The sequence below is a fragment of the Oncorhynchus clarkii genome, chromosome 32, assembly GCF_045791955.1.
Source record: "Oncorhynchus clarkii lewisi isolate Uvic-CL-2024 chromosome 32, UVic_Ocla_1.0, whole genome shotgun sequence".
Taxonomy (NCBI): domain Eukaryota; kingdom Metazoa; phylum Chordata; class Actinopteri; order Salmoniformes; family Salmonidae; genus Oncorhynchus; species Oncorhynchus clarkii.
In genome coordinates, this window is record NC_092178.1 from 30,513,629 (window position 1) to 30,536,584 (window position 22,956).

A 22,956-nucleotide genomic window follows, 5' to 3' on the forward strand; every position below is an offset into this window, starting at 1 on the left:
TTTAGATTTTCCTTTATTGACATGAAAAATTAAATACAAATGAAGAAGTGGCGAAGATTAAGACTTGGCGTCAAGGTGTGGTCTAGTACTGTAGCGTTGCTAAAAGCCCTTCCACCCTAAAGCTACTTCAAAAGGGCTTGTATATCTGACCTTTGCAAAACTGCAGTAACCGCCTGACCTGGCCTTTGTCCCTAAGTACTGTAAATCAAATGCAGACTTCTTACAGTTGGTTCAAATGCCAGGTTTGCTTAAAAATCTAGTGCAGTCAACGTGCTTTTCCTGTGTTATATATTTCCACACTGAGGTTGGAATAATATTGTGAAATTCTGAAAGATTATAATGCCGTTTTAGTAATAAGGGCTATTTGAAAAAAACGCCTGAAATGTCATTCTGTGATGAGAAAGTTTTGGCTTGCCTGGTGACATTAAACATGGTCTTGAGTGGGGAGGGGAAAACTGTCCTATCAAAATTCTTGCTTGAGAAAAGGCTCTTTGCTAAGAAGCTATTTGTTTCTTTTTGACCATTTTAATTGAAAACAAATCACAGTAAGGTACTTCAATTGTTACCCAGAAACAATTTGAAATGGAGATTAAAAAAACAGCTGCATTGGACCTTTAATGGGACTTCTCTTACTCCCATATAGTTATCTTTAACACCGCCCCCTACTGGTCTTAAGTCGTCCATAACAGATGCTCCAGAAGAACACCTTCACTGTCCTTATCCATTCACCTTTTGCATAATTCCTCCCTGCTACTAACTACAGCACAGTACACTATCGGACAGGGAAAGTAAGGCCAATGCTTAGTCTAGCAGATAGGACCTTTGGGAACTCAGCCCTCAAAGCCATATCTTTGTTTGGGCTCGCAGAATCCTCGTCTCGGGCCCTCGAGCCAAGCATAACTGTGCACCGTTCTGTATAGGACAGGAATGTACTCAAGTTTCCATCATGGCGTAAATGCAGATGGCGACTTCCCCAGAGTTCGCTTAAAAACCCGGGCTTTCTAAGGCTGTGAGGATGGCAAAAGAGTGTCGCAGAGAAGGGGGGGGGGGGGGGGTCGTCGTCTTTGTGCTCTAATTTTAACCAAACTTTCTTGCATCTCCTTTACACAATTTAAAAAGCTGCATTATCCATTTTAAGATACATCATCTGGTCTGAGCTGTAGTGACTGCCCTTTCATTTAGATCTTAGCTTTCTTTACACATTTGTTACAGATGTGTTTCATGACTCTACCTGGGTTGTAATGGGTCTTGGACAACTCAGCTGCGGCAACCCACCAACTGCAAAGGATTTCCTGTCTGGTGCCTCAATTGACATTTATATTCTATTCTATGGTTTTGCGAAGCGTGACTAGTACTGCCACCTTCTGGCCTGGATGTTCAAAGGAAACAGTGTGAGGGGTGGGTTTGGCATTGAGGTGGCAGGGGCACAATCCCCTAACTCTCTGTGTGTGTGTGTGTGTGTGATATATATATATATATATATATATATATATATATATATATATATATATGTGTGTGTGTGTGTGTGTGTTAGGGGTTGGCTTAATGCAAAGAAGGGCAGGCTAAAATCATAGGGAGATCATGGAGACTAGGGTAAGGTTAGATGCCGCTATAATATGGCACAGTCCGAATCATCCTTTTTCTCCCGTCTCCTCGAACCTCCCGGCTGGGCCGCCGCTTGACCTCTCACCTTGAAGCAAAACAAACCGTCATAGAGTAAGGAAGTGGAGAAGCTTCTATGTAGGTATTTTGTGATGATCAATGGGACTTTTTCAGCAGATGTGAATCAAAGATAACAGAAACCCAGTACCAGAAACCCAGTACCAGAAAAGTACAATAATGCTCTGTGGTGAGAGAATCTGTTTTCTGCTCAAATAAATTGTAGTGTAATTGAAAAAGCACCAGTGGGCACTGTTTCTTTACCAATCGCATATACCAGTGGTCAAACTTTTTACAGCAGGGACCCCACTTTTTCCACCAGAATTTCTGGGGACCCCATTTTTTACCACAATAATTTCTCGCGACCCCACCCCAGATCGAATGACAAATCTTCAAAATCTGAACATGTAGAATTTTTACATCAAGAAATAACCTTCAATTCATTACATTTTCATTGCTTATCCAAATTAAAACAAATACATACATTTACTCAGTTACATTTTTCAAATCTTTCTCAAAAACATTTGTATATTATGCCATACAATAATCTTTACTTTTACATTTTAGTTCTTAAAGTTTGTACAAAAATAGATATGGCGACCCCACTGCAGTTCCCCCTCAACTTTGAATACCACTGGTCTATACTGGTGTATTGTATTTATCTTTCATACTGTTGAAGTATTGAATTAAAGCCTAAAGAGGAGTCTCTTTCCTTCTAGTATATGCCCAGACAGTGTGGTTGGTTACCTGCTGTGCTGGGGCCTGGGAGGGACCTCCTTGTTGTTGTTGCTGCTGCTGGTACTCCTCCTCCTGCAGCTGTCTGGCCAGGTCCAGGTCACTGAGGGGCCCCGGGGCCACCCCCTGCTGCTGCTGCAGAGACATGGCCACCAGGTAGTCCTGGCAACCAAGCATACACCACAGGGTGAGTGAACGTGTAGTCATGGAAATGTGCAGAGAGGCTTAAATCCTTAATATCAATGCATGATTTCCTGTACATAGAGATCTCAAGTTAGGATCAAGTTAGACACAGACAGCGTGGCAGTTCTACCCATAAAAAACCTTAATAAGTATCTAGATGCAGCTTAAGATACGGAGATTGTCTCAGTAGTGCATTAGATACTGCATCTGGGTGCTTCTCAAATAACAGGCATCCTCAAACTGAAACCGGTGAGGCTGTGTGGTGGAGTGGGGTGGGTTACTGACCTGGTCGATCTGTCTCTGCTGCTGCTGGGGCGTGAGGTCTTCGGGCTGTGTCACGGGGACGCTCCTCTGGGGCGGGTGGCACAGGCGGAAGTCTGAGTCGCAGAAGTTGCCGTCACCCTCCACATTGTGCAGGCTCTCCCACACCAGCCCCCCCTCCTGCAGGAAGCCCTGGTCTGTCACCAGCAGGTACAGGTGGCCCTGTGGGGTCAAAAGTCATTCACTGGAGGGGAGTGAGCAGCGTTTTAGAGAATGTTGTGCTACTGCAGGGCACCTGAGGAGGGAACGTTACAGAACGTGCTACGTGCCTCATGTAGAATAGTCTGTTTTATATATTACATTTCTATCTGCAAGGTTCTATATGTTACACCCTATAGATTGATAAACACACACACTATAGATTGGTAAACAAACACACGCACCTTATGCTTTATCATAGTGCTAAAGTGGTTGTTTCTGAAGAACACAGACAGCTCGCCCTCCTTGGCCGTAGTGTTGAGTTCACAAAGTCCATGATACGACAGCTGGGTCGCTGTGGACTCCAGAAACTGCTCTGCCACCAAACCTGACAGCACGGAGATGGAGAAGTAGAGGCATAATAAAGCAAAGGGAATGGTTGTATTACAGAGGAAATGGCCAAGTGAACATGTATGCTTGTGAGAAAGAGGGGGGAGAGAGTACAGAATGCAATTGGGATTAAATGATCAACTTCCCATCAAGACCCTCGTAAATAAAACCAGTTTATTAGAGCTGGGCTTGAATTGAAGTCTGAACCACGTGTAGCTCACCAGGACAAGGGTTAGTGACAACTCAAATGTATGTGAAGTAAGGATTTGGAAAGTCCTGTACCTTCACTGACACGGCTGCTGTTGGCCGAATGCTTGTAGTCAATGATCTTCTCTACCAGCTGGTTGTAGCTTAGCTTTCCCACCGCTGCCACCATCTCAGGGCTCTGGAGAAAGAAAATATTTTGAAACTGATGCCCAAAACAAGGGATTTGGGGCATTAATTGTGAAAGGAGGGCTTTTACCTTCACATGTTCTACAATGTCGCTTACCTGAGGGTCCACCAGCCAGCCATGGTAGAGTGGGATGTCCAGCAGGTCAAAGGCGATACACTCTGGAGTGTACTCAAAGTCTGACACGCCTGTGAAGCGCACGTTGACATCAAGGCCCGTGGACAGCTTTGGCAGGACTGCCATGGCATCGCTCATGTTCTGCGGAATCAAAGATAAAAATACATATCATACAGAGGTTGGAAACCGAGTTGGAAACCAGGGTCAGGGGGTTACTTCCGTTTCGATTACAGTCGATTCAGAGATTGAACGAAGGTTAACTTCGTGAATTGGAGATCAGACCATTTTGAATTCATATTTTGAGCTGGAATGGAATCGTACATGCATGACACGTAGAGTTGGTTGCACAGAAGGCCAGTATCAGCTGTTCCTAGATTGATTTCTCATATGGTTAACACCACGGTTCCAGTGACATGTACGGTATGGAAATTAGATTGATGTGCGAAGAGGCAAAGTGAATATGCAGGTTAATCTTGTTGTACAAAATTCACAAGGGCTTGTAAGAGACCGGCACTCAATCATACCAGTCCACATCAGTTTTGCCTATAGTTTCTTTATCACTGTCGAGCAGCGAATGACAATCCTCTGAGCTCAGCCATGAATAATGAACCAGATTGTGGTTATACACACCCACAGCTCTGATGTCAGAAAACAAAAGCTTTCCAGTCGAAACAGCACATCTAATTGAGCTTCAAGTGTCAGAGCCAGGTGGTTGGATCATGGTGCTTACAACACCAAGGACAATGGGTTTGATTCCTGCAATCAGCCACACATACTGAATAGAATGGGCTGACTGTAAGTCACATTGTATTAAAAAGCTGCTAATGACCACATCATTGAGTTAATTGGCTGCATCCACACAGGCACCATCTTGCCACCTTGGTACAGTATAGTATGTTTTAATCCTTGTTCCCTAAACTCCTTATTCTTGTACTCTAGTGGCAGCTGGTGAGGCTTAGCATCGATGACACAGCTGATTTTACTGTGAGAACAGCCCCTGTGTGGCTTCTGCCTCTACAGTGAACTCCGCTTCCCCTTAAAAATGACTCAGTCTCAACCACAAACGATTTTGTGCCACACAGCTACAAAATAGATAAGACAGCACCTGCAGAAAAACACGCATGCGCACAGCTTCAGAAAAATGTTCTGACAACACACATAAGTGAGTGTCAAGTAAGTGGACAGACACTTACTTGAGTTTGTGTGTTAAATGTGTGTTAAATACAGAGGTGAGTTTACCTGCTGTGTTTGTGTGTTAAAAACAGAGGTGAGTTTACCTGCTGAAAGTTGAGCTCCATTCCCTCAGCCTTCTCCCTGGGTTTGATGGACAATACACACTCTCCTGAGGCAGAAACATCAGAAAGACAAATTGTGGGAGTTTAACGATAATGTGGTTCTCAGACAGTCAGAGACCAAACAGGAATGTGTGTTATAATTTATTTCCCCTATGGTAATGGTCAGATTTATCAAATCTGCTAGATATTTCAATGACGTAAGCCCTTGGCTCCTGGAGCACAGGGCCAGGGATGAGCTTTTGTTTACGGCCTGATAATAAGCAACCTCTTTAGTTGCCTGTACTTTCATGCATTGGTTGCATTTTCATGTGCCAGTGACAACCTCAGTGTATAAATGTGTGAAAAATACAATAGCTTCAGTGTTAAAGTCTGTATGGAAGTGCAGATAATACAGTCCCATGTTTCTTACCAAGGTGAGCCATCAGGTCCTCTGTGGTGATAACTTCTGTCTGGGCAGGTAGCTTGGCCTGGGGACAAATCACACACACGATTTTCATTCATAAGCCCTTTCCTTGATCCATGTTTGTTTATCAACAGATTCTGTGAAGTTGGATACAGATGTTATTGGAAGTTATAACATTAGAATGAATGGTGCTGGTCAAGGAACAATCGAGGCCTGGACAAATATACTTGCCTCTGAAGAACGATCTCAGCTAAAGCCTAACACACATAGAAACAAACTATAAAGCCCAACACGTACACACACATATATATACCTATTTGTATCTTTTTACTTTCAGGCCCACAGGAATGGGTGGAATGGGGAGGGCTTTTTCTCTTCTGAGTGAAATAAATATAAGTGGAAGAAATGTAATATGAAGGGAATATGAAATTATATATGAATTGGAATACTGTACCTCTAACCCCCCCCTAACAAAATACATTTAAAAATAAATTGAAATTGTCACAAAAAAAATGCATTCTCTGACACAGACATGCGGCCCTTCATAAACTTTAATTCTGCGTTGCTTGATTTTAAAAGCTAAAAGTGACAGACTGCTTTCATGTTGATAGTACAAACAAGATTATAGGATTCAGAAGTCCTCTGTCCTCTCTTAATACAACTCCCCAACATGAACCTGTAATTCCTGACTCTAGAAACTTCCCTCCCTCTAGTGTCATATCACTAATTCTGGCCTGCCTACACACCTCGGCTGTGTCATCCTCAGAGTGTGTCAATCTCATCCTTATTCTCAGTCACCTTAAGAAGGCCACTGAAGTCCCTCAACAGCAAAAGTGCATCTCAATAGCCTAAAGTGGCTTCCTCTCTTGGCTCATTTCTTTGATCTGCACCGATCTGGACCAGTGAATGCAAAATCCCCCAATAGTCCTCCAATATAGTGCTTTCCCCTATCATATGGTTTGACATCAGTGCAGATGAAGTAGGCCTAAAGCCACTTAAGACGATTGAGATGCGTAGTCACGGACCCCATTAGTCCCAGCTAGCTGGTTCTACAGTCCGACTTTACCTTCCAGCGCAGAAACAGGGTGTTCATGATGGCGAGCAGGGGACAGGGCCCGTTCTCACTCTGTGTGATGATGGGGGTCTTCTTCTCTTTCCAGGTGATCCACTTCACAAAGTAGTAGGCCGGCATCATGGGCTCTAGGTCCGCGGCGGTGGCCCCTCCTGTGGCTGCGGCAGCAGCGACGCCAGCCAGGACATCGTCGGCCAGGCAGGGGACGTCGGCAGACAGGGAGCTGCCCTCGACGCCCAGGGCAGAGTAGGAGGACAATGGCTCGTCGTTCCCGTTGTTGCCCTCAAAGAACTCTAGGCTGGGGATGGAGAAGGAGGCGGAGTCGGTGGTTGCTGACTGGCTATACTCGTCTGACCTTCCAAATGTGGCCTCCGAGCTCTCCCCGTTCCCTTCTGTCAGAGTTTGGCTCTGCAGGGTGGATTGAGCGTCTTCTGTCGTGCCGTTTTCAGACATGGCCGCACACGTGGTGGTTGGTGTGAGTGAGGTTTCCCTGTATCCGTCAAAACCTTCTGCTTCCATAATTGGAGTCTTAACTGATGGGTCTTTGGTGGAGTCTTCATGGTCCAAGGGCTCTGCTTCGTGGATTTCTTTAGCCGCAGACGATCCTGCTGTAAGGCCGCCCTCTTTAGAAATGGCCTCTGTCAGAGAGCAGTCATCTTTGACAACGCTCAGGAGATCTCCTCCAACTATCTCTGTGCCAGAATCCGCCATAGCTGGGCAATGTTCAATGTAGCACTTAATCAACTGAAAATAAGGCCAAGTCGTCGGTAAAGACTACTTCAGGCTTAGGTTGTATACGAATAGAAAAACAAACTCAGCCCTTTACATTAAGTATATTCACAGATTTAAAAGTTGGCAGTGACCTTATAGGTGAACCTTGAAGGAAATCTTGATGATCAGTTCCCTGGCATTCCTGAGTAACAGTGTCCTTAGTTTGCAAGACGGGGTTGATGGATGGCTACAGCAGAATCCACAGTGGCTCTGTCTGTTTTATGTCATACAGACTAAGAGAGAGTGGATTTCATACGGCCTTAAATATCTACTTGCACATTTTCTTTCAGTTCAAGTGTGGGATGTCATAACAAATTGGCTATCTTTTCGACATTGCACATGGGCTTCTGGTAAATTTAGTGCAAGTGTAAAACTACAAGCTTTCCTCCAACAAAAAATAAATAATTATCTTTACACAAAATATATACACACATTTAAACTTTAACAACAAATATCTTATAGATCATTTTCAGCACTGCCGCTGTCCATTAACGTTATAGAGTAAGATACCTACAGCTCCCTGTCAAATAGGTTTGGTTTGATAGCTTCTGGCAAGCTACAGCTGCAAACTAGAGCAAAGTTATCTTTGGGGGGATGCAAAACTTATCTAACTAGTTATAAAGTTGTGCTTTTCCTGACGATACAAGGGAATATACCAATTGAAGACTGACAGAAAAGCTACAGCGAAAACAAGTGAAGAGCGGGATGGCGCTAGTCAAGCTTGCCCCTTGTCTTGTGACATGAATGACTCGTAGGTTTTTAGGATATTAACGCGGCATGGTTGTCATCTTAACGTCGTCCAGAATGCGAGTAACCATACTCTTAAATTGTACCAGACCTGCAAGAAAAAGATCAGTGATCAGTCCGTCAAATAATACGCTATTCTCCAACAACACATCTCATTCCTGACCCTGGGTTTGACAAAATACTGAGAACGGAACTATAAAGCCGTGGTAGAAAATATTGCATCTGTCAAGTGACACCAGAACTGGCTACTGACCATAGCTTGCTAACGTTACACCCTCGTGTTGACGCTCAGAAGTTGGTAGCGCCCATCACTAACATGCAACAAATATCTTGATGATGGTGGCAGCTTGTTAGCTTGATAGCTGACCAGCAGAAAATAAAACAACTTACCATCAAAGCCAGTTGACAGCGTAAATTGGCAAAACGTCGTGAAATTTAGACAGGTGTTGGTCCAATCAAGAGCAAATTGAGATTTTTACGAAAAGATACTGACCGACTTGTCCACATTAACGAGCTTCGCTGGCTGACAACAGGCATGCTATTTACATTCCACGGTCTCTTCGCAATCTTGACTTCGCTTTACTCCACTTCCTCTACCACAGTCTGTAAACAATGATGTCACGAGCTGTATTAGCCACAGGGGGGAAACTATTTTTTAGATGTCAAGCACCAAGTTACATACATAAAATACATGTCGTATAATATGCCAACCAAAGATATTTCAGAAAAACTGAAGAAAAAAACATAGCAAATATGCGAATTAATTTAAAAAACAGCTACCTTAAATTATTTTGAAGTTAATCTTCATGGGGACACAAGTGGTTGGAGTACTGAACTGCAGGTGTTATAATGCTGGTAGTGTTCATGAGCATCATGTCTTCTTCTTGCTGCGTAGTGCGCAGTATTGCAGAGACAAAAGTCTAAAATGTGTTTGTATTATGGATTATAAACTGGGTGGTTCGAGCCCTGAATGCTGTTTGGCTGACAGCTGTTTGGCTGACAGCTGTGATATATCGGCAGCGTAGCCTAGTGGTTAGATCGTTGGGCCAGTAACGAGGTACAAACGAGGTACAAATCTGTCGTTCTGCCCCTGAACAAGGCAGTTCCTAGGCCGTCATTGAAAATATTAATTTGTTCTTAACTGACTTGCCTAGTTAAATAAAGGTAAAAAAAAATATATCAGACCGTATGTCAAAATGCCTATTTTTACTGCTCTAATTACGTTGGTAACTAGTTTATAATAGCAATAATGCACCTTGGGGGTTTGTGGTATATGGCTAATATACCACGGCCAAGGGATGTATCCAGGCACTTCGTGCTTAAGAACAGCCCTTATCCGTGGTATGTTAGCATATACCACACCCCCTCGGGCCTTATTGCTTAATTATGTGTCACATACTGTGTGTGTATAAAGACAATAAACACCTGCACTCACTAATGTAGGAAATGAATAAAATAGTATAATTGTCAAATTCTCACACAGCTTCATTTTTCCATTTATTGTCTTGACCATCAATGTGATTCTAATAATAGGATTTGTGTTGGCAAAATGTAGAATACTTAGCAAAGTTCTGGAAATATTTTCTGTTGATGTTGTCATTAGGCAAAAAGCAAGGGACACATAAATAGCCATAGGAGCTCTGAATAAATATATTATAATTATTTTTAAGCGTATTTTTGTTTTGTTTTTCGGGCTGCTCTAGAGTTTAATCACTATATCCTACCTTGACGCTCAGAGACGCAGGATCGTGATTAAAAGTATACATTTTGACTTGATAGCTAGCTAGGTAGCTGGCTGTTTGAATTCAAATCATGTGGCATTTTGTTTAATCTGTTTGGAACTATTACACCATGGACAGCATGCTGTGTCCAGAGGTAGCAGAGGAAGTTCAGGGACTTGTCAGGGAATGCTCCTAACCACTTCCAAATTGTGGTATCTTTTCGTGAGCTTTTTAGCAGCCGTGGCATCACCCAGGTGAGTGCTACATTCCTGGCAATTGAGGACCAGTACCAGAGGAGTGGCTCTAATGGAACGACTGACCATTCCCGAGAAGCAGGTGTGGTGCATTGTTAACCTGTTTTTTGTTGTTGTCAGATTGTCATTGTTTATCCTTGCCTGTCCCATCAATGCCCTCTCTATTGAACCTACGATGAACCTAGACTGCCTTTCCAGCCCCAAATGCCTCAACTTCATCCGAAGCCGACTGACTTTCAATCTCCAACATTAACATGTTTTGTTTGTTTGCTTTTTTTTTTTGATTCTTTGAAAATCGCAATATAAGTTAAAAATGTTATTCATCAATATACCTAAGTATGCCTAGTACGCTAGATCTACTGCGTAGCCTAGGCCTACGATGTTATTTGTTCGTAAATGTTTTGAGACATTTTTTAAGAGGACCACAATTCAAACTTTTTTTAATGTCATTCTCGATCATTTTACATGCATGTGTGGTTGTATTATGTTTTAACTTATCAAATAAATATATATATATATCTACCACACAGTTCTGTAGTGGATTGCTTTTTGGCACAACTCCGTTTGTGACATCACGAATTTAGTGGAATATTTACCCGCTTTCCGAGTCTTTTCAGTGAACCGGCTCATTGCCTCCGTTAAGCTAAAAGAGCCGCTCATTTGGCGCCTAAACGGCTCTTCGTTCAGTAGCGCTTTTAAAAAAAATACATAAAACCATGAAAACCATGCAAATATCAAATTTAAACCAACAAAGTTACCTCCCATTGTGTCAGATCGTGACATGTGTATTCAAATACATTTTTTTACCGGAGCATATTATTAGATGACCTGCAAAAAAAGGAATGTACAGCTAAATGCGTGTGGACTTGAAAACGTATCTCACCTCACTATTTATTCTTCCTGCAGTGAGGAATTACACTCTTCATACAATGTTTTTATAATTTATCTGCAGATAATCGTTGTATGTAGCTGAAAAAGCAGTAACAATATGCAAATCAGGGAGCTAAATGAACGGCTCTTTCACAGATGCAATTCGGATCCTTACGTTCACCAAAAAGAGTCGTTCATTCGCGAAGGACCCACCACTGCCACTTTCTACATTATAGCCGCTACACTTCAGGAGCTGCTGTTTTTCAAAACGTGGTGTTGAAATATTTGTCAACTTGTCTTTGCACAGGACCCAGGTCTGTAAACATTCTGTTTTACAGAATATCCCGGGCGTGCTCTACGCTGGCGAAAATGGAGGGGTTTCTACAGAGATGTAGTGCTGCAATAAAGGTAGGCAAACACACGAACACGTTTACTATGCATTGCATGTTTTACAAATGTCTCAGTTGCTCTGCTCAATAACTAGCCCTGTCCATCGCGTGCTCTCTCTGCTGTCTGTCATGCCATATTTGTTTTTTTCCTATTGAATTAGCTAGCGTATTACTAATATATTACTCATCATGTACTATTCTATTACTAAACCATTCCAACGTTTCTGCAACTACCTCCCCCTAACAAGTAACGTTTGAAATGTATTCTACCCTCTTGTGGCTTTGAGTCAGTTACTCTTGTCACGGAGTGAAATGTAAAAGTTTAGTCTTGACAGCCAACTGTCAACTAAAATTGAGAGTTTATTGATTGAACATAGAATCAAATGCAGTTTGGTTCAAGATTAATTTTTTTTTTGCATCTTCCTGTTGTAAAAGGTCTAACATACACAAACCACAGAGCCCCGTGACTAATGAGGGGGTAGTGTGTGGATGAGTTGTCAGAGAGCAAGAGGTAGAATATTGCCCACCGTAACTTCCATTACAGTCATTGTCGAATATTGCATGATGCAGTTCTTGCACAGCAAACCCTACACCAGGCCTCGTTGGTATGTTTTCAATATATTTAGCAAAGTGTTGTCACAGTAGAGTCAGGTAACCGATGCCGTGAGGGTTAATCATTTGTGTGACTTTGAGTCAAGTGCAAAGAGCTAGACATGGAAAACAATCTCTTAAGCAATTCCCTATCTGCCCCATTCCTGGCATTTACTGACCATGTATTCTCTCAGTGTGTGCCGAAAGCTGCCATGTGTGGTGGGTTCGCCTGTCTATATACAGTGCAATTGGAAAGTATTCAGACCCCTTGACTTTTTCCACATTTTGTCACGTTACAGCCTTATTCTAAAATGTATTAAATTGTTTTTTTCCCCCTCGTCAATTTACACACAATCGCCCACAATGACACAGTTAAAACAGCTTTTTAGAAATGTGTGTAAATTCATAATAAAAATAACGGAAATATCATATTTACATAAGTGTTCAGACCCTTTTCTCATTACTTTGTTGAAGCACCTTTGGCAGCGATTACAGCCTTGAGTCTTCTTGGGTATGATGCTACAAGCTTGGCACACCTGTATTTGAGGAGTTTCTCCCATTCCTCTCTGCATATCCTCTCAAGCTCTGTCAGGTTGAATGGGGAGCGTTGCTGCACAGCTGTTTTCAGGTCTCTCCAGAGATGTTAGATCGGGTTCAAGTCCGGGCTCTGGCTGGGCCACTCAAGGACATTGAGACTTGTCCCAAAGCCACTCCTGTGTTGTCTTGGTTGTGTGCTTCGGGTCGTTGTCCTGTTGGAAGGTGAACCTTCACCCCAGTCTGAGGTCCTGAGCGCTCTGGAGCAGGTTTTCACCAAGGATCTCTCTCTGTACTTTGCTCCATTCATCTTTGCCTCGATCCCGACTAGTCTCCCAGTCCCTGCCGCTGAAAAACATCCCCACAGCATGATGCGTCCAACACCATGCTTCACCGTAGGTTTCCTCCAGACGTGATGCCAGGTTTCCTCCAGATGTGACGCTTGACATTCAGACCAAAGAATTCAATCTTGGTTTCATCAGACCAGATAATGTTGTTTCTCATGGTCTGAGAGTCTTTAGGTGCCTTTTGGCAAACTCCAAGTGGGCTGTCATGAGTTTTTTTTTACTGATGAATGGCTTCCTTCTGGCCACTCTACCATAAAGGCCTGACTGGTGGCATGCTGCAGATATGGTTGTCCTTCTGGAAGGTTTCCCCATCTCCACAGAGGAACTCTAGAGCTCTATCAGAGTGACTATCGGGTTTTTGGTCACCTCCCTGATAAAGGCCCTTCTCCCCTGATTGCTCAGTTTGACCAGGCAGCCAGCTCTAGGAAGTCTTGGTGGTTCCAAACTTCTTCTATACATTTTTTTTTGTATTTTACCCTCTTTTTCTCCCAATTTCAATTACGATCATGTCTCATCGCTGCAACTCACCAACAGGCTCGGGAGAGGCAAAGGTCGAGTCATGCGTCCCCCGAAACATGACCCACCACTGCACTCCTTAACATCTGCCCGCTTAACCTGGAAGCCAGCCTCGTCAAGGTGTCGGAGGAAACACCGTTCAACTAACGACGAGGTCAACATGCCATAAAGAGTCACTAGAGCACTATGTGCCAAGTAAAGCCCCCCCAGCTAAACCCTCCCCTTACCCGGATGGCGCTGGGCCAATTGTGCGCCAACCTATGGGACTCCCAGTTACGAACAGTTGTGACACAGCCTGGGATCGAATGCGGGTCTGTAATGATGCCTCAAGCACTGAGATGCAGTGCCTTAGAACGCTGCTCCACTCGGGAGGCCCCCAAAACTTCTTCCATTTAAGAATTATGGAGGCCACTGTGGTCTTGTGGACCTTCAATGCTGCAGAACGGACAATTCCTTCGACCTCATGGCTTGTTTTTTGCTCTGACATGCACCGTCAACTGTGAGAACTTATTTAGACAGGTGTGTACCTTTCCAAATCATGTCCAATCAAATCAATTTAGCACAGGTGGACTCTAATCAAGTTGTAGAAACATCTCAAGGATGATCAATGGAAACAGGATGCACCTGAGCTCAATTTCGAGTGTCATAGCAAAGGGTCTGAATACTTATGTAAATAAGGTATTTCTGTGTTTTATTTTTAATACATTTTCAAAAATGTCTAAAAACCTGTTTTCACTTCATCATTATGGGCTATTGTGTGTCGATTGCTGAGGAATTTTTTAAATATATTAATCCCTTTTAGAATATGTAACGTAACAAAATGTGAAAAAAGTCAAGGGGTCTGAATACTTTCTGTAGTCTAGGTGGGCGTAGTCTGGGCTAAAGCTCTCACATCCAAATTCCTGTGGCCCAACTGCTTTACTGTTGTGCATGTGACATTAATAGTGACATTAGGTGGCACCTCTGTCACTATGCCTGGATGGCAGACATCTCATCCCCCCTTCCTTCCACTGTCTTTGGCTGTCAGGCACAGCAAAGGTTTAAAGGGTAGGTGTCTAATTTCAAGGGGTCGGCCATTTCTTTTTAGTAGTCACCATTAACGCTCTTCACTTTAGTTTTTTTCTTTCCGTTAGAGAACAGCTGTGGTTGGAGAACACATTTGAGACATGACGTAACACAAATTAAAACATGAAATGGGCTGAATTGAATTCCCTTCTTAAAACCCTCCCTGTATGACACTGTAGTACAGTATGGACTGTAGTAGCCCAGGTTGTAGTTTGTAGTGCCTATTTTCTTTTAGAAGTGCAGCGAGCAAGGGGCAAGCATTCCTTAACCCACCATTACTCCCAAGCCAATGGGCTATGATCTATTCACTTAAAAGTTCTTCACTCCTGGCATCCTCCAAGTATGATTTCCCATTTTATGTGGGCGTAATCAAAACTTTGTGGCATACTTCCTGGCTCTTGTCGCCTGTTAGATTGAATGTTTCTGCCCTCCAGTCAGATGCTTCTGTTTGGTTCATATTAGAGGTCGACCGATTAATCGGAATGGCCGATTAATTAGGGCCGATTTCAAGTTTTCATAACAATCGGAAATCTGTATTTTTGGGGGCCGATTAAAAAAAAAAATATATATATATATATATATTTTATACCTTTATTTAACTAGGTAAGTCAGTTAAGAACACATTCTTATTTTCAATGACAGACTAGGAACGGTGGGTTAACTGCCTTGTTCAGGGGCAGAACGACAGATTTTCATCTTGTCAGCTCGGGGGATCAAATCTTGCAACCTTACAGTTAACTAGTCCAATGCAACAACGACCTGCCTCTCTCTCGTTGCACTCCACAAGGAGACTGCCTGTTACGCGAATGCAGTAAGCCAAGGTAAATTGCTAGCTAGCATTAAACTTATCTTATAAAAAACAATCAATCATAGTCACTAGTTAACTACACATGGTTGATGATATTACTAGAAATTATCTAGCATGTCCTGCGTTGCATATAATCTGACTGAGCATACAAGCATACAAGTATCTGACTGAGCGGTGGTAGGCAGAAGCAGGCGCGTAAACATTCATTCAAACAGCACTTTCGTGCGTTTTGCCAGCAGCTCTTCATTGTGCGTCAAGCATTGCGCTGTTTATGACTTCAAGCCTATCAACGCCCGAGATGAGGCTGGTGTAACCGATGTGAAATGGCTAGCTAGTTAGCGCGCGCTAACTAGAGGGACGGAAGCTATACTGTTACACTGGCAATACTAAAGTGCCTATAAGAACATCCAATAGTCAAAGGTTAATGAAATACAAATGGTATAGAGGGAAATAGTCCTATAATTCCTATAATAACTACAACCTAAAACTTCTAACTTGGGAATATTGAAGACTCATGTTAAAAGGAACCACCAGCTTTCATATGTTCTCATGTTCTGAGCAAGGAACTGAAACGTTAGCTCGTCTTACATAGCACATATTGCACTTTTACTTTCTTCTCCAACACTTAGTTTTTTGCACTATTTAAACCAAATTGAACATGTTTCATTATTTACTTGTGGCTAAATTGATTTTATTGATGTATTATATTAAGTTAAAATAAGAGTTAATTCAGTATTGTTGTAATTGTCATTATTACAAATAAACAAAAAAAATAGTCTGAGTAATCGGTATCGGCTTTTTTGGTCCTCCAATAATCGGTATCGGCGTTGAAAAATCATAATCGGTCGACCTCTAGTTCATATCAACCACTTAGGTCAGGTTATGTCTGGATACTGCCATACAGGAGGTCTCTGTATTCTGATGGGCACTGAGCAACCTTAGTTTAGCCACTGTCACTTCACATTATTGCTTCCTCACCTGGCTGGAGACTAAGGGCTGGTTTGGGCCAGGAGCATACCACCCTGCATCCCACTGCTGGCTTGCCTCTGAAACTTAGCAATGTTGGTTCCTGGTCAGTCTCTGGATGGGAGACCAGAAGCTGCTGGAAGTGGTGTTGGAGAGCCAATAGGAGGCACTCTTTCCTCTGGTCTAAAATAATTATCCCAATACCCCAGGACAGTGATTGGGGACATTGCCCTGTGTAGGGTGCTGTCTTTCAGATGGGATGTTAAACGAGTGTCCTGACTCTTGTTGGTTACTAAAAGTCCAATGGCACTTATCTTAAGAGTAGGGCTGGCTAAATTCCCAGTCTTTCTCTCATACCTCATGGTGTAAGGGATTGGTCTCATTCATCCAGGTTGTTGCTGTAAATGAGAATGTGTTCTCGGCTAACTTACCTGGTAAAATAAGAGTTAAATAAAAATCAACAAATACACATTTCTGGACATGGATTAAGCCTAGTCCTGGACTGAAAGTCTATATCAATGGAGATTCTTAATTAAATGGGATTTTTAGTTGTAGGACTAGACTAATCGGTGTTTGGGAAACCAGCCCTATGTGTTAATGTTTATGTCTGGGGTCATCCCTGACTACCCTGCCTACTGTGGAGCTAGTATAAGAGAACTAGCCTAACGTTTTGTATGCCTGTCCTGTCTCATGCCCACACACTGGGGTTGGGGAGCCCACAACATGCTCATCCACATGTTCATCAACATGCTCACCTTTCCCATAATAGAACACTTAGAGTCAATATAAGGTTATTGGCTGCAGCAGTCTTTCTTTTCAGTGATGGGGCAAGACTACAGGTATGTTCAATAGATCGAGACAGTAGAGATCTGTAGAGGTCAGACATTTCCTTCCTTGACTATGTGTGCCATAATTCTGTTGTTATGACATTGTAATTACCGGCAGGATATATTGGTATTGGGAAATTCTGACATTGTTGAAATGGTCCATTTCTTTTCCTAAGATTTGATTTGATCTTTTATAAACAATACAAACACAATATTAAAACATATACATACAAACGACAACATCATACAAACATCAACTACATCACACCTGCCCAGACCCAGGAGCACACACCCTCATCTCCAGCGCCCGCATCACTTTCCGCCACATGGCCTCAAACTGCACCATTTTTGTTTCTCTCCGTAGACCACACACTTCCGTTAACGACGGACGATTGGTTCATTTCCAGTTTTTAAGTATACGTTTTTAAAAATATGATTGACGAGAAAAGTATCGTCCAACCCGTCGGGTATCTCACTGCACCCTCATATGTCATGTCTTGAAATATGCCGACAGACAGATTAAAATACATGTTTGCCTATCTAAGGTATTTCCAACTACCGAAGTTCATAACCGTTACCTACAATTACACCATTACCTACATAAAATAACACTGTTCCCAACAAAAGGGGACTCAAAGTGGAATGTATTTAACTGAAATGTTATACTGATGATGAGGATGAGAAAGAAATGTAGAATGAGGAAGAATAGGGCTTGTCTCTCCTCCCTCTCTCCACACGCCTTGCGACTCTGTCCACCAATTCCACGGTTTAGCAGGGTGTTAGCCTTACCTCTCCAAATCCCTGAGGCCTGTTCTAAGTGGATTGGAGAGAGAATGCCTCAGTGTGGTGTGGTTTTACATTAACCAGATGGAATGAGAGCTATGATAGGTCACTCTGAAAGGGAGACAAGTGAGAGTAGCCAGTGTGCGTTACTGCATTTGATTTGTGCTTGAGTAATAATGGAACACTGTTGACTCATCAATATCAACTCAATGAAGCTGACAAAGTGTCTCAGTGATCCTTGCCCAGAACGCTGCACTCAAATGCAGGCCTACATGGATTGTTCTGTTAAAGTGGTAGAATTCACATTAGCGTGGGATATGAGGATAACTGTTATAAAACAGCAGTGCCCTGTTATAAAACAGTAATTGACATTTCTCAGTAATAGAGTGAGCTGCATATGAAGCCCGTTGCAAAACAGTTAGCATTTCCCATTAACGCCATTATCTACAATTGATGGCGAACAAAACAGTCGCACAGGGACATGCATAAAGTTCAGAGCTGCGTGAATCAGAGCATCCTATCATGATCATTTTACTATCATAACATTCCCCCTCTGCACTTCCATATTTGTGTCACAGGCCTACATTTTCCCACCAACCAAGTTGTTCATCTCTTATCTAACCCTTGTTTATATTTCTGGCCTTGTCCTTGAATGGATACTGCAATACTGGATTACTATAGCTGTAGTAGAGGTGGCCCTGAATCGTTCTATTTGCCATGGAACAGTCGTGGAGTCACAGTTGGAGAGCTCTGCTGCACACACACTCTGTGGTTAAATATAGCCTCCTTTTGGTTCCTGCTTGCCTGCCCGGGTCTGACCACTACTACGGCTTATAGGAGGTGACAGGCACGCTGGGAAGAGGGAGATGCGAGGGAAGGGGAGGCTGGGCGGCCATGACACCATGTCGTAGTACACTCACACTGGCTGCCCATTACCGTCACCCTTGGGGCCCTTAACATGGGGCGGAATGGCTCTCTCCACCCAGTTAGCGACACCCCATACTGATGGTGAGAAAAACCAGTCTAGGAGACAGACCTGGCTATATTTCTTGATTTACCATTGAAGTCAATAGGATGCACATCAACTCCCAATATGTTGAGATCAACAGGAGAGATCCTATCCTTGTTACGCTGGTTCACAAAGTACAATCGTGGACCCACCTTATATATTCATTGTTAAATATATGGTGGCCTGAAGGGGCGAAGTAGTTGTTAGCATATAATACCTGCTAAACCGTTTGTGTTTGGGCCTTTTCTCCTAATTTACAGATAAATATAGGTTGAGAAACTAACTGAACTAGGTCATTCAAGTGTTCACAATGCAGAGGATAGGGGTCAGAATAACTTTGCTGAACCCAGATGGCTGTTTTTCATTTTTTGTGTTTATACTGAATGCTGCCACACACACTGGTAATTAGTGCTTTCACTGCTTTTGAATCATCACATCACAGCAAGGCCATCTCCCCCCGTTGTCAGTAATAACACTGTTTCTTACATCATGTCACAGATAAAGCGAGACTAATCACACTCATTATCACAGTGGGTCTATCAACCGAAAGCTAAATGGTCCAAATGAAAACATCCCGCTGAGTCCAATAAGGCTATATCACAGTTTCAGCTGCACATTCACTCACTGTTATTAAACTTAAGGTAGTTGATGTTCGTTGATACGCCTAATTAGATTATAATCAGCAGTCCAAACATGTTAGCATAGGCTAGATGCTAACTAACTACTGTGAGCCTGACTGGCAACCATTTCAGGCTGTCAAAATAGGATTTGTTTCAGTAGGCTAAATTTTGGCTAATCAATAACTGACTGCAGGTAGGTATCAAACATTCTGACGACTGTTTGGGTCTCCAACAGGTTGATTGCGAGCTACCAGAAGCTTGCAGCACACCTATAAGTAACTCAATAAACAATTCTGAAAGTGCATGTATTTTTCACGTGTTCCACCGCAAACTGTCATAAACAAATCTCACAAGTATCAGACACCTTAAGTTCATTATCCCGCCCCTAGTTAGCCACAATTGGCTTAAAAAGACAAACATAACACTATATCTGCCAATTAATTTCAAGCTATATTGACCCTGTATGTATTGTGTGGTGCACGCCTTTGTCTCTACCATTCACTTCGTGTAGCTAGTTAGCAATCATGATAACTGTCTTCTGCGTAGACAGAAATACTTTCTCCAACACCGTCTTAATTAAATATTAACTGAAAAGTAGGCTTAATTTCACGCCCTGACCATAGAGATCTTTTTATTCTTTATGTTTGGTTGGTCAGGGTGTGACTCGGGTGGGGAACTCTATGTTCTTTATTTCTGTTTTGGCCAGGTATGGTTCTCAATCAGGGACAGCTGTCTGTCGTTGTCTCTGATTGGGAATCATACTTAGGTAGCCTGTTTTGCCACCTTAGTTTTGTGGGATGTTGTTTTTGTACAGCTCTTGTAGCCTACCAAACATTACGTTCGTTTTCCTTCTGTTGTTTTTAGGTGGCCTACCACGCTGCACCTTGGTCCGATCATTTCCACGAGCATAACACATACCTGGCAGAATTATGGCATGATTATTTCTATCAATCGGGTTGGCTTTTGTTTATCAAACTCTGTCATGACATGACATATGCAGCAGCAAAACAATTGTTAGACAAGCACAGGACTTTTTAGCAAAATGCCCTCAAAAATGGTCTTCTGATGTGATTTAAGCATTGACATGGGCTCAGAACATCCAATTCCATTGTTTCTCTATGAACAATTGTAATTTTGAGAGTGTAAAACCAAGAAAAACGAATTTGGAAAAGTATAAAGTGTGCCTATTTGAAAGCTAGAGAAAATGTATGAGTAGCTCGCAACGTTTCATAATTTTGTAGCTCTCATTTCATGAAGAAACTCATGCTATAAAAGGTTGGAAACCCTTGGTTTAGATGATACTAATACTTTAAATTTTGACTAGTGTAGCCTTGGCTGTGTTAAAAAAAACTTTACAAATCTGCAAAGTATAAAGCTGACAGAATTTTACCACCCTCTTGCCCCCCCTCTTTTTCTTCCTCCTTTATTTTTTCATAACCTCCTTAGGGCAGTGCGGAGGGAAGCTCTGGGATCCACGTCATCCTTGGCAACGAGGCCTGTGACCTCGACTCCATGGTGTCGTCCCTTGCCTTTGCCTACTTTCTGTCCAAAGTGAGTCCAAAGCTAGCTTCTAGCCTGTACCGCCTCTCATTAGGGAATCCCTCAACCCAGGTCGGAAATAAGTTAGCATACCTGAATTATTCATTCCCCTCATATGTTTAGGTTTTTATACGGTAATAAATATTGACACTACTTCAGGGCTGCCGAAATTGGGGCCCGCGGGCCCTTGACAACATTTTAGGCTCTCCAGAGGCTTCCAGAATGAGCTTATGTAATTATGAGCAATATATATTTTTAAGTTCTATATCTTCAAAACTTGATTGCTGGCATGCAATACATTTTGGGACTGTATCAACAGTGGACTAATGAAACAAATACCAAAAGATAGTTTTTGACTGGAATTTTCCTTTTAAGTCCCATACAAGCAAAATGACAACTCTATAGTGCAGTTGTTTGAAAGCAAATTGGTGGACGAATACGTCCTGCTATGCGGTACTGAATAAGTATCTTCTCTTTGACTTGTGAACAGAGTTGAGAGAGCTGGGCCAAAGTCCTGAAGCACCGCAGGCGCGGAATTTGCGCTGAGTGACTCATTTGTAAGTCTTAGGGCCATGAATAGCTTGACCAAGCGTAATCAAAATGCACAGCATTTTCCAAAATAGGAGCAGACAACCCTCAGAGTCACTCAAGCATAAAAACAGTGTCGGTGCCCTGGCCATCGGGCACCAGTCTCTTCTTATCTTTCATTACTGCATTGATCCATCCGTCCTCCCTAACCCCTGGTTTAAGCTGCTCGCTAGCCTATACGCCCCCGCTACTCATGAAATATTCACACAACCTCAGATACTCAAGATCCCCCAAGGCCTGTGAAGATGGACAAAAACATTGCAGAGGAATCCCAGCTAGCCTCAGCAGGAAGGTGCGTTGGTGTCAGATATCTGTTTTGATCTGGTCTCCCTCTTCTATCCTTCCCTCCTTTTCTCCTCCTCTTCTTTTGTCCCCCTTTGTTCCCAGACGTCTGGCAGCTCAGGTAAGACTGTGGTGCCGGTGCTGAACATCCCGAGGGCTGAGTTCCCCCTGCGGTCCGACAACGTGTTCCTACTGAAGGAGAGCGGTGTTCCGCCTGAGGCTCTGGTGTTCCGTGACGAGGTGGACCTGGCAGGGCTCCATAGAGCCAAGAGGTTGATGCTCACCCTGGTGGACCACAACGTGCTTCCTAGGTCATCGGTTGCAACATTACTCTTTCTATTTATTTTCTGTTCTAAACTCGCATTCTCTTTCTCTCGTTCTCTCCGTTGCCATCGCTTTGCCTTTCTCTCACTCAGATTTTCTTCCACTGATACCTACAGTATCAAGTAGTATTGACAACACAGGTCACAGTTATGGGAAATACCTGATATGTGGAGGGCCAGTTTTCTGGACCAAGATTGAGGAAACACATAGTTAAAGATGTATGACACAACGTATTTCACAACATTCACTCAACCCTGACTTTTCCCTGTAGTGCCGACATCGACTTGGAGGATGCAGTGGTGGAAGTCATTGACCACCACCACCTCGAGAGGACACCCTCCATGTCCTGTTCCGTCACCGTGGAAACCGTGGGTTCCTGTGCTACCTTGGTGACAGAGCACATTCACCACAAGGCACCTGAAGTGCTAGACAGACAGGTGGCTCAATTATTATACGGTAAGGTTGCCACAGCAATAATTCTCTTACATCCAGCATTCTCTATAACGTGTCAAACTCCAGTCCTCGAGGGCCACAATGTCTCAGGGTTTTTAATCAATGTATACCTCAGAACTAGGCAGTGGGGAATATGGCAGGATGAATTATCACTGAATCCGACAATTCTCTTGTAGTTGCACTTGTTTGTCAATACCAGCAGTAACCATTGGCTCAGTTCACCTATACTTGGCAGTGTGCCCACACAG

At 42.9% G+C, this 22,956-nt stretch overlaps 2 protein-coding genes across 6 annotated transcripts in view; one reads left to right on the forward strand and one right to left on the reverse strand.

Moving 5' to 3' along the window:
- LOC139392126 (ubiquitin carboxyl-terminal hydrolase MINDY-1-like) lies at window positions 1–16,486 on the reverse strand. 3 transcript variants are annotated; one of them, XM_071139845.1, is made up of 10 exons: window positions 8,613–8,819; window positions 6,699–8,313; window positions 5,639–5,696; window positions 5,212–5,276; window positions 3,917–4,075; window positions 3,709–3,811; window positions 3,282–3,424; window positions 2,863–3,060; window positions 2,407–2,556; window positions 1–1,690 (listed from the first exon to the last, which is right to left on the reverse strand). In XM_071139845.1, exons 2-10 carry the CDS (start codon window positions 7,413–7,415, stop codon window positions 1,610–1,612), a joined length of 1,674 nt encoding a protein of 557 aa, XP_070995946.1. In that variant the 5' UTR covers window positions 7,416–8,313; window positions 8,613–8,819; the 3' UTR covers window positions 1–1,609. The 3 variants fall into 3 exon arrangements, with proteins under 3 accessions (XP_070995946.1, XP_070995949.1, XP_070995948.1); XM_071139848.1 differs by lacking the exon at window positions 8,613–8,819 and adding an exon at window positions 16,296–16,486 and having other exon boundaries at window positions 1,489–1,690; XM_071139847.1 differs by having other exon boundaries at window positions 1,489–1,690; window positions 8,716–8,816.
- Window positions 10,151–22,956, forward strand: part of LOC139392127 (exopolyphosphatase PRUNE1-like) — a 21,470-nt gene continuing 8,664 nt past the window's right edge. Inside the window, exons 1-5 of one of the 3 annotated variants that reach the window (XM_071139850.1) lie at window positions 10,151–10,279; window positions 11,375–11,475; window positions 20,969–21,073; window positions 22,037–22,242; window positions 22,527–22,711. In XM_071139850.1, coding sequence (XP_070995951.1) covers window positions 11,437–11,475; window positions 20,969–21,073; window positions 22,037–22,242; window positions 22,527–22,711 — 535 coding nt within the window. In that variant the 5' untranslated portion in view covers window positions 10,151–10,279; window positions 11,375–11,436. Of the gene's footprint in view, window positions 10,280–10,916; window positions 11,476–20,968; window positions 21,074–22,036; window positions 22,243–22,526; window positions 22,712–22,956 lie in introns of those variants that run through there. The other 2 variants (XM_071139851.1, XM_071139849.1) reach the window with 2 other exon arrangements.

What these genes read in the sequence shown, in the direction of transcription:
- LOC139392126 (XM_071139845.1), bottom strand. Translation starts at nt 7,415, where the DNA reads ATGGCGGATTCTGGCACAGAGATAGTTGGAGGAGATCTCCTGAGCGTT. An exon ending in CCCTGTTTCTGCGCTGGAAG is followed by an intron (nt 5,697 to 6,698) that starts GTAAAGTCGGAC and finishes ATTTGTCCCCAG; the next exon opens with GCCAAGCTACCTGCCCAGAC. An exon ending in GCACTATGATAAAGCATAAG is followed by an intron (nt 3,061 to 3,281) that starts GTGCGTGTGTTT and finishes TTGACCCCACAG; the next exon opens with GGCCACCTGTACCTGCTGGT.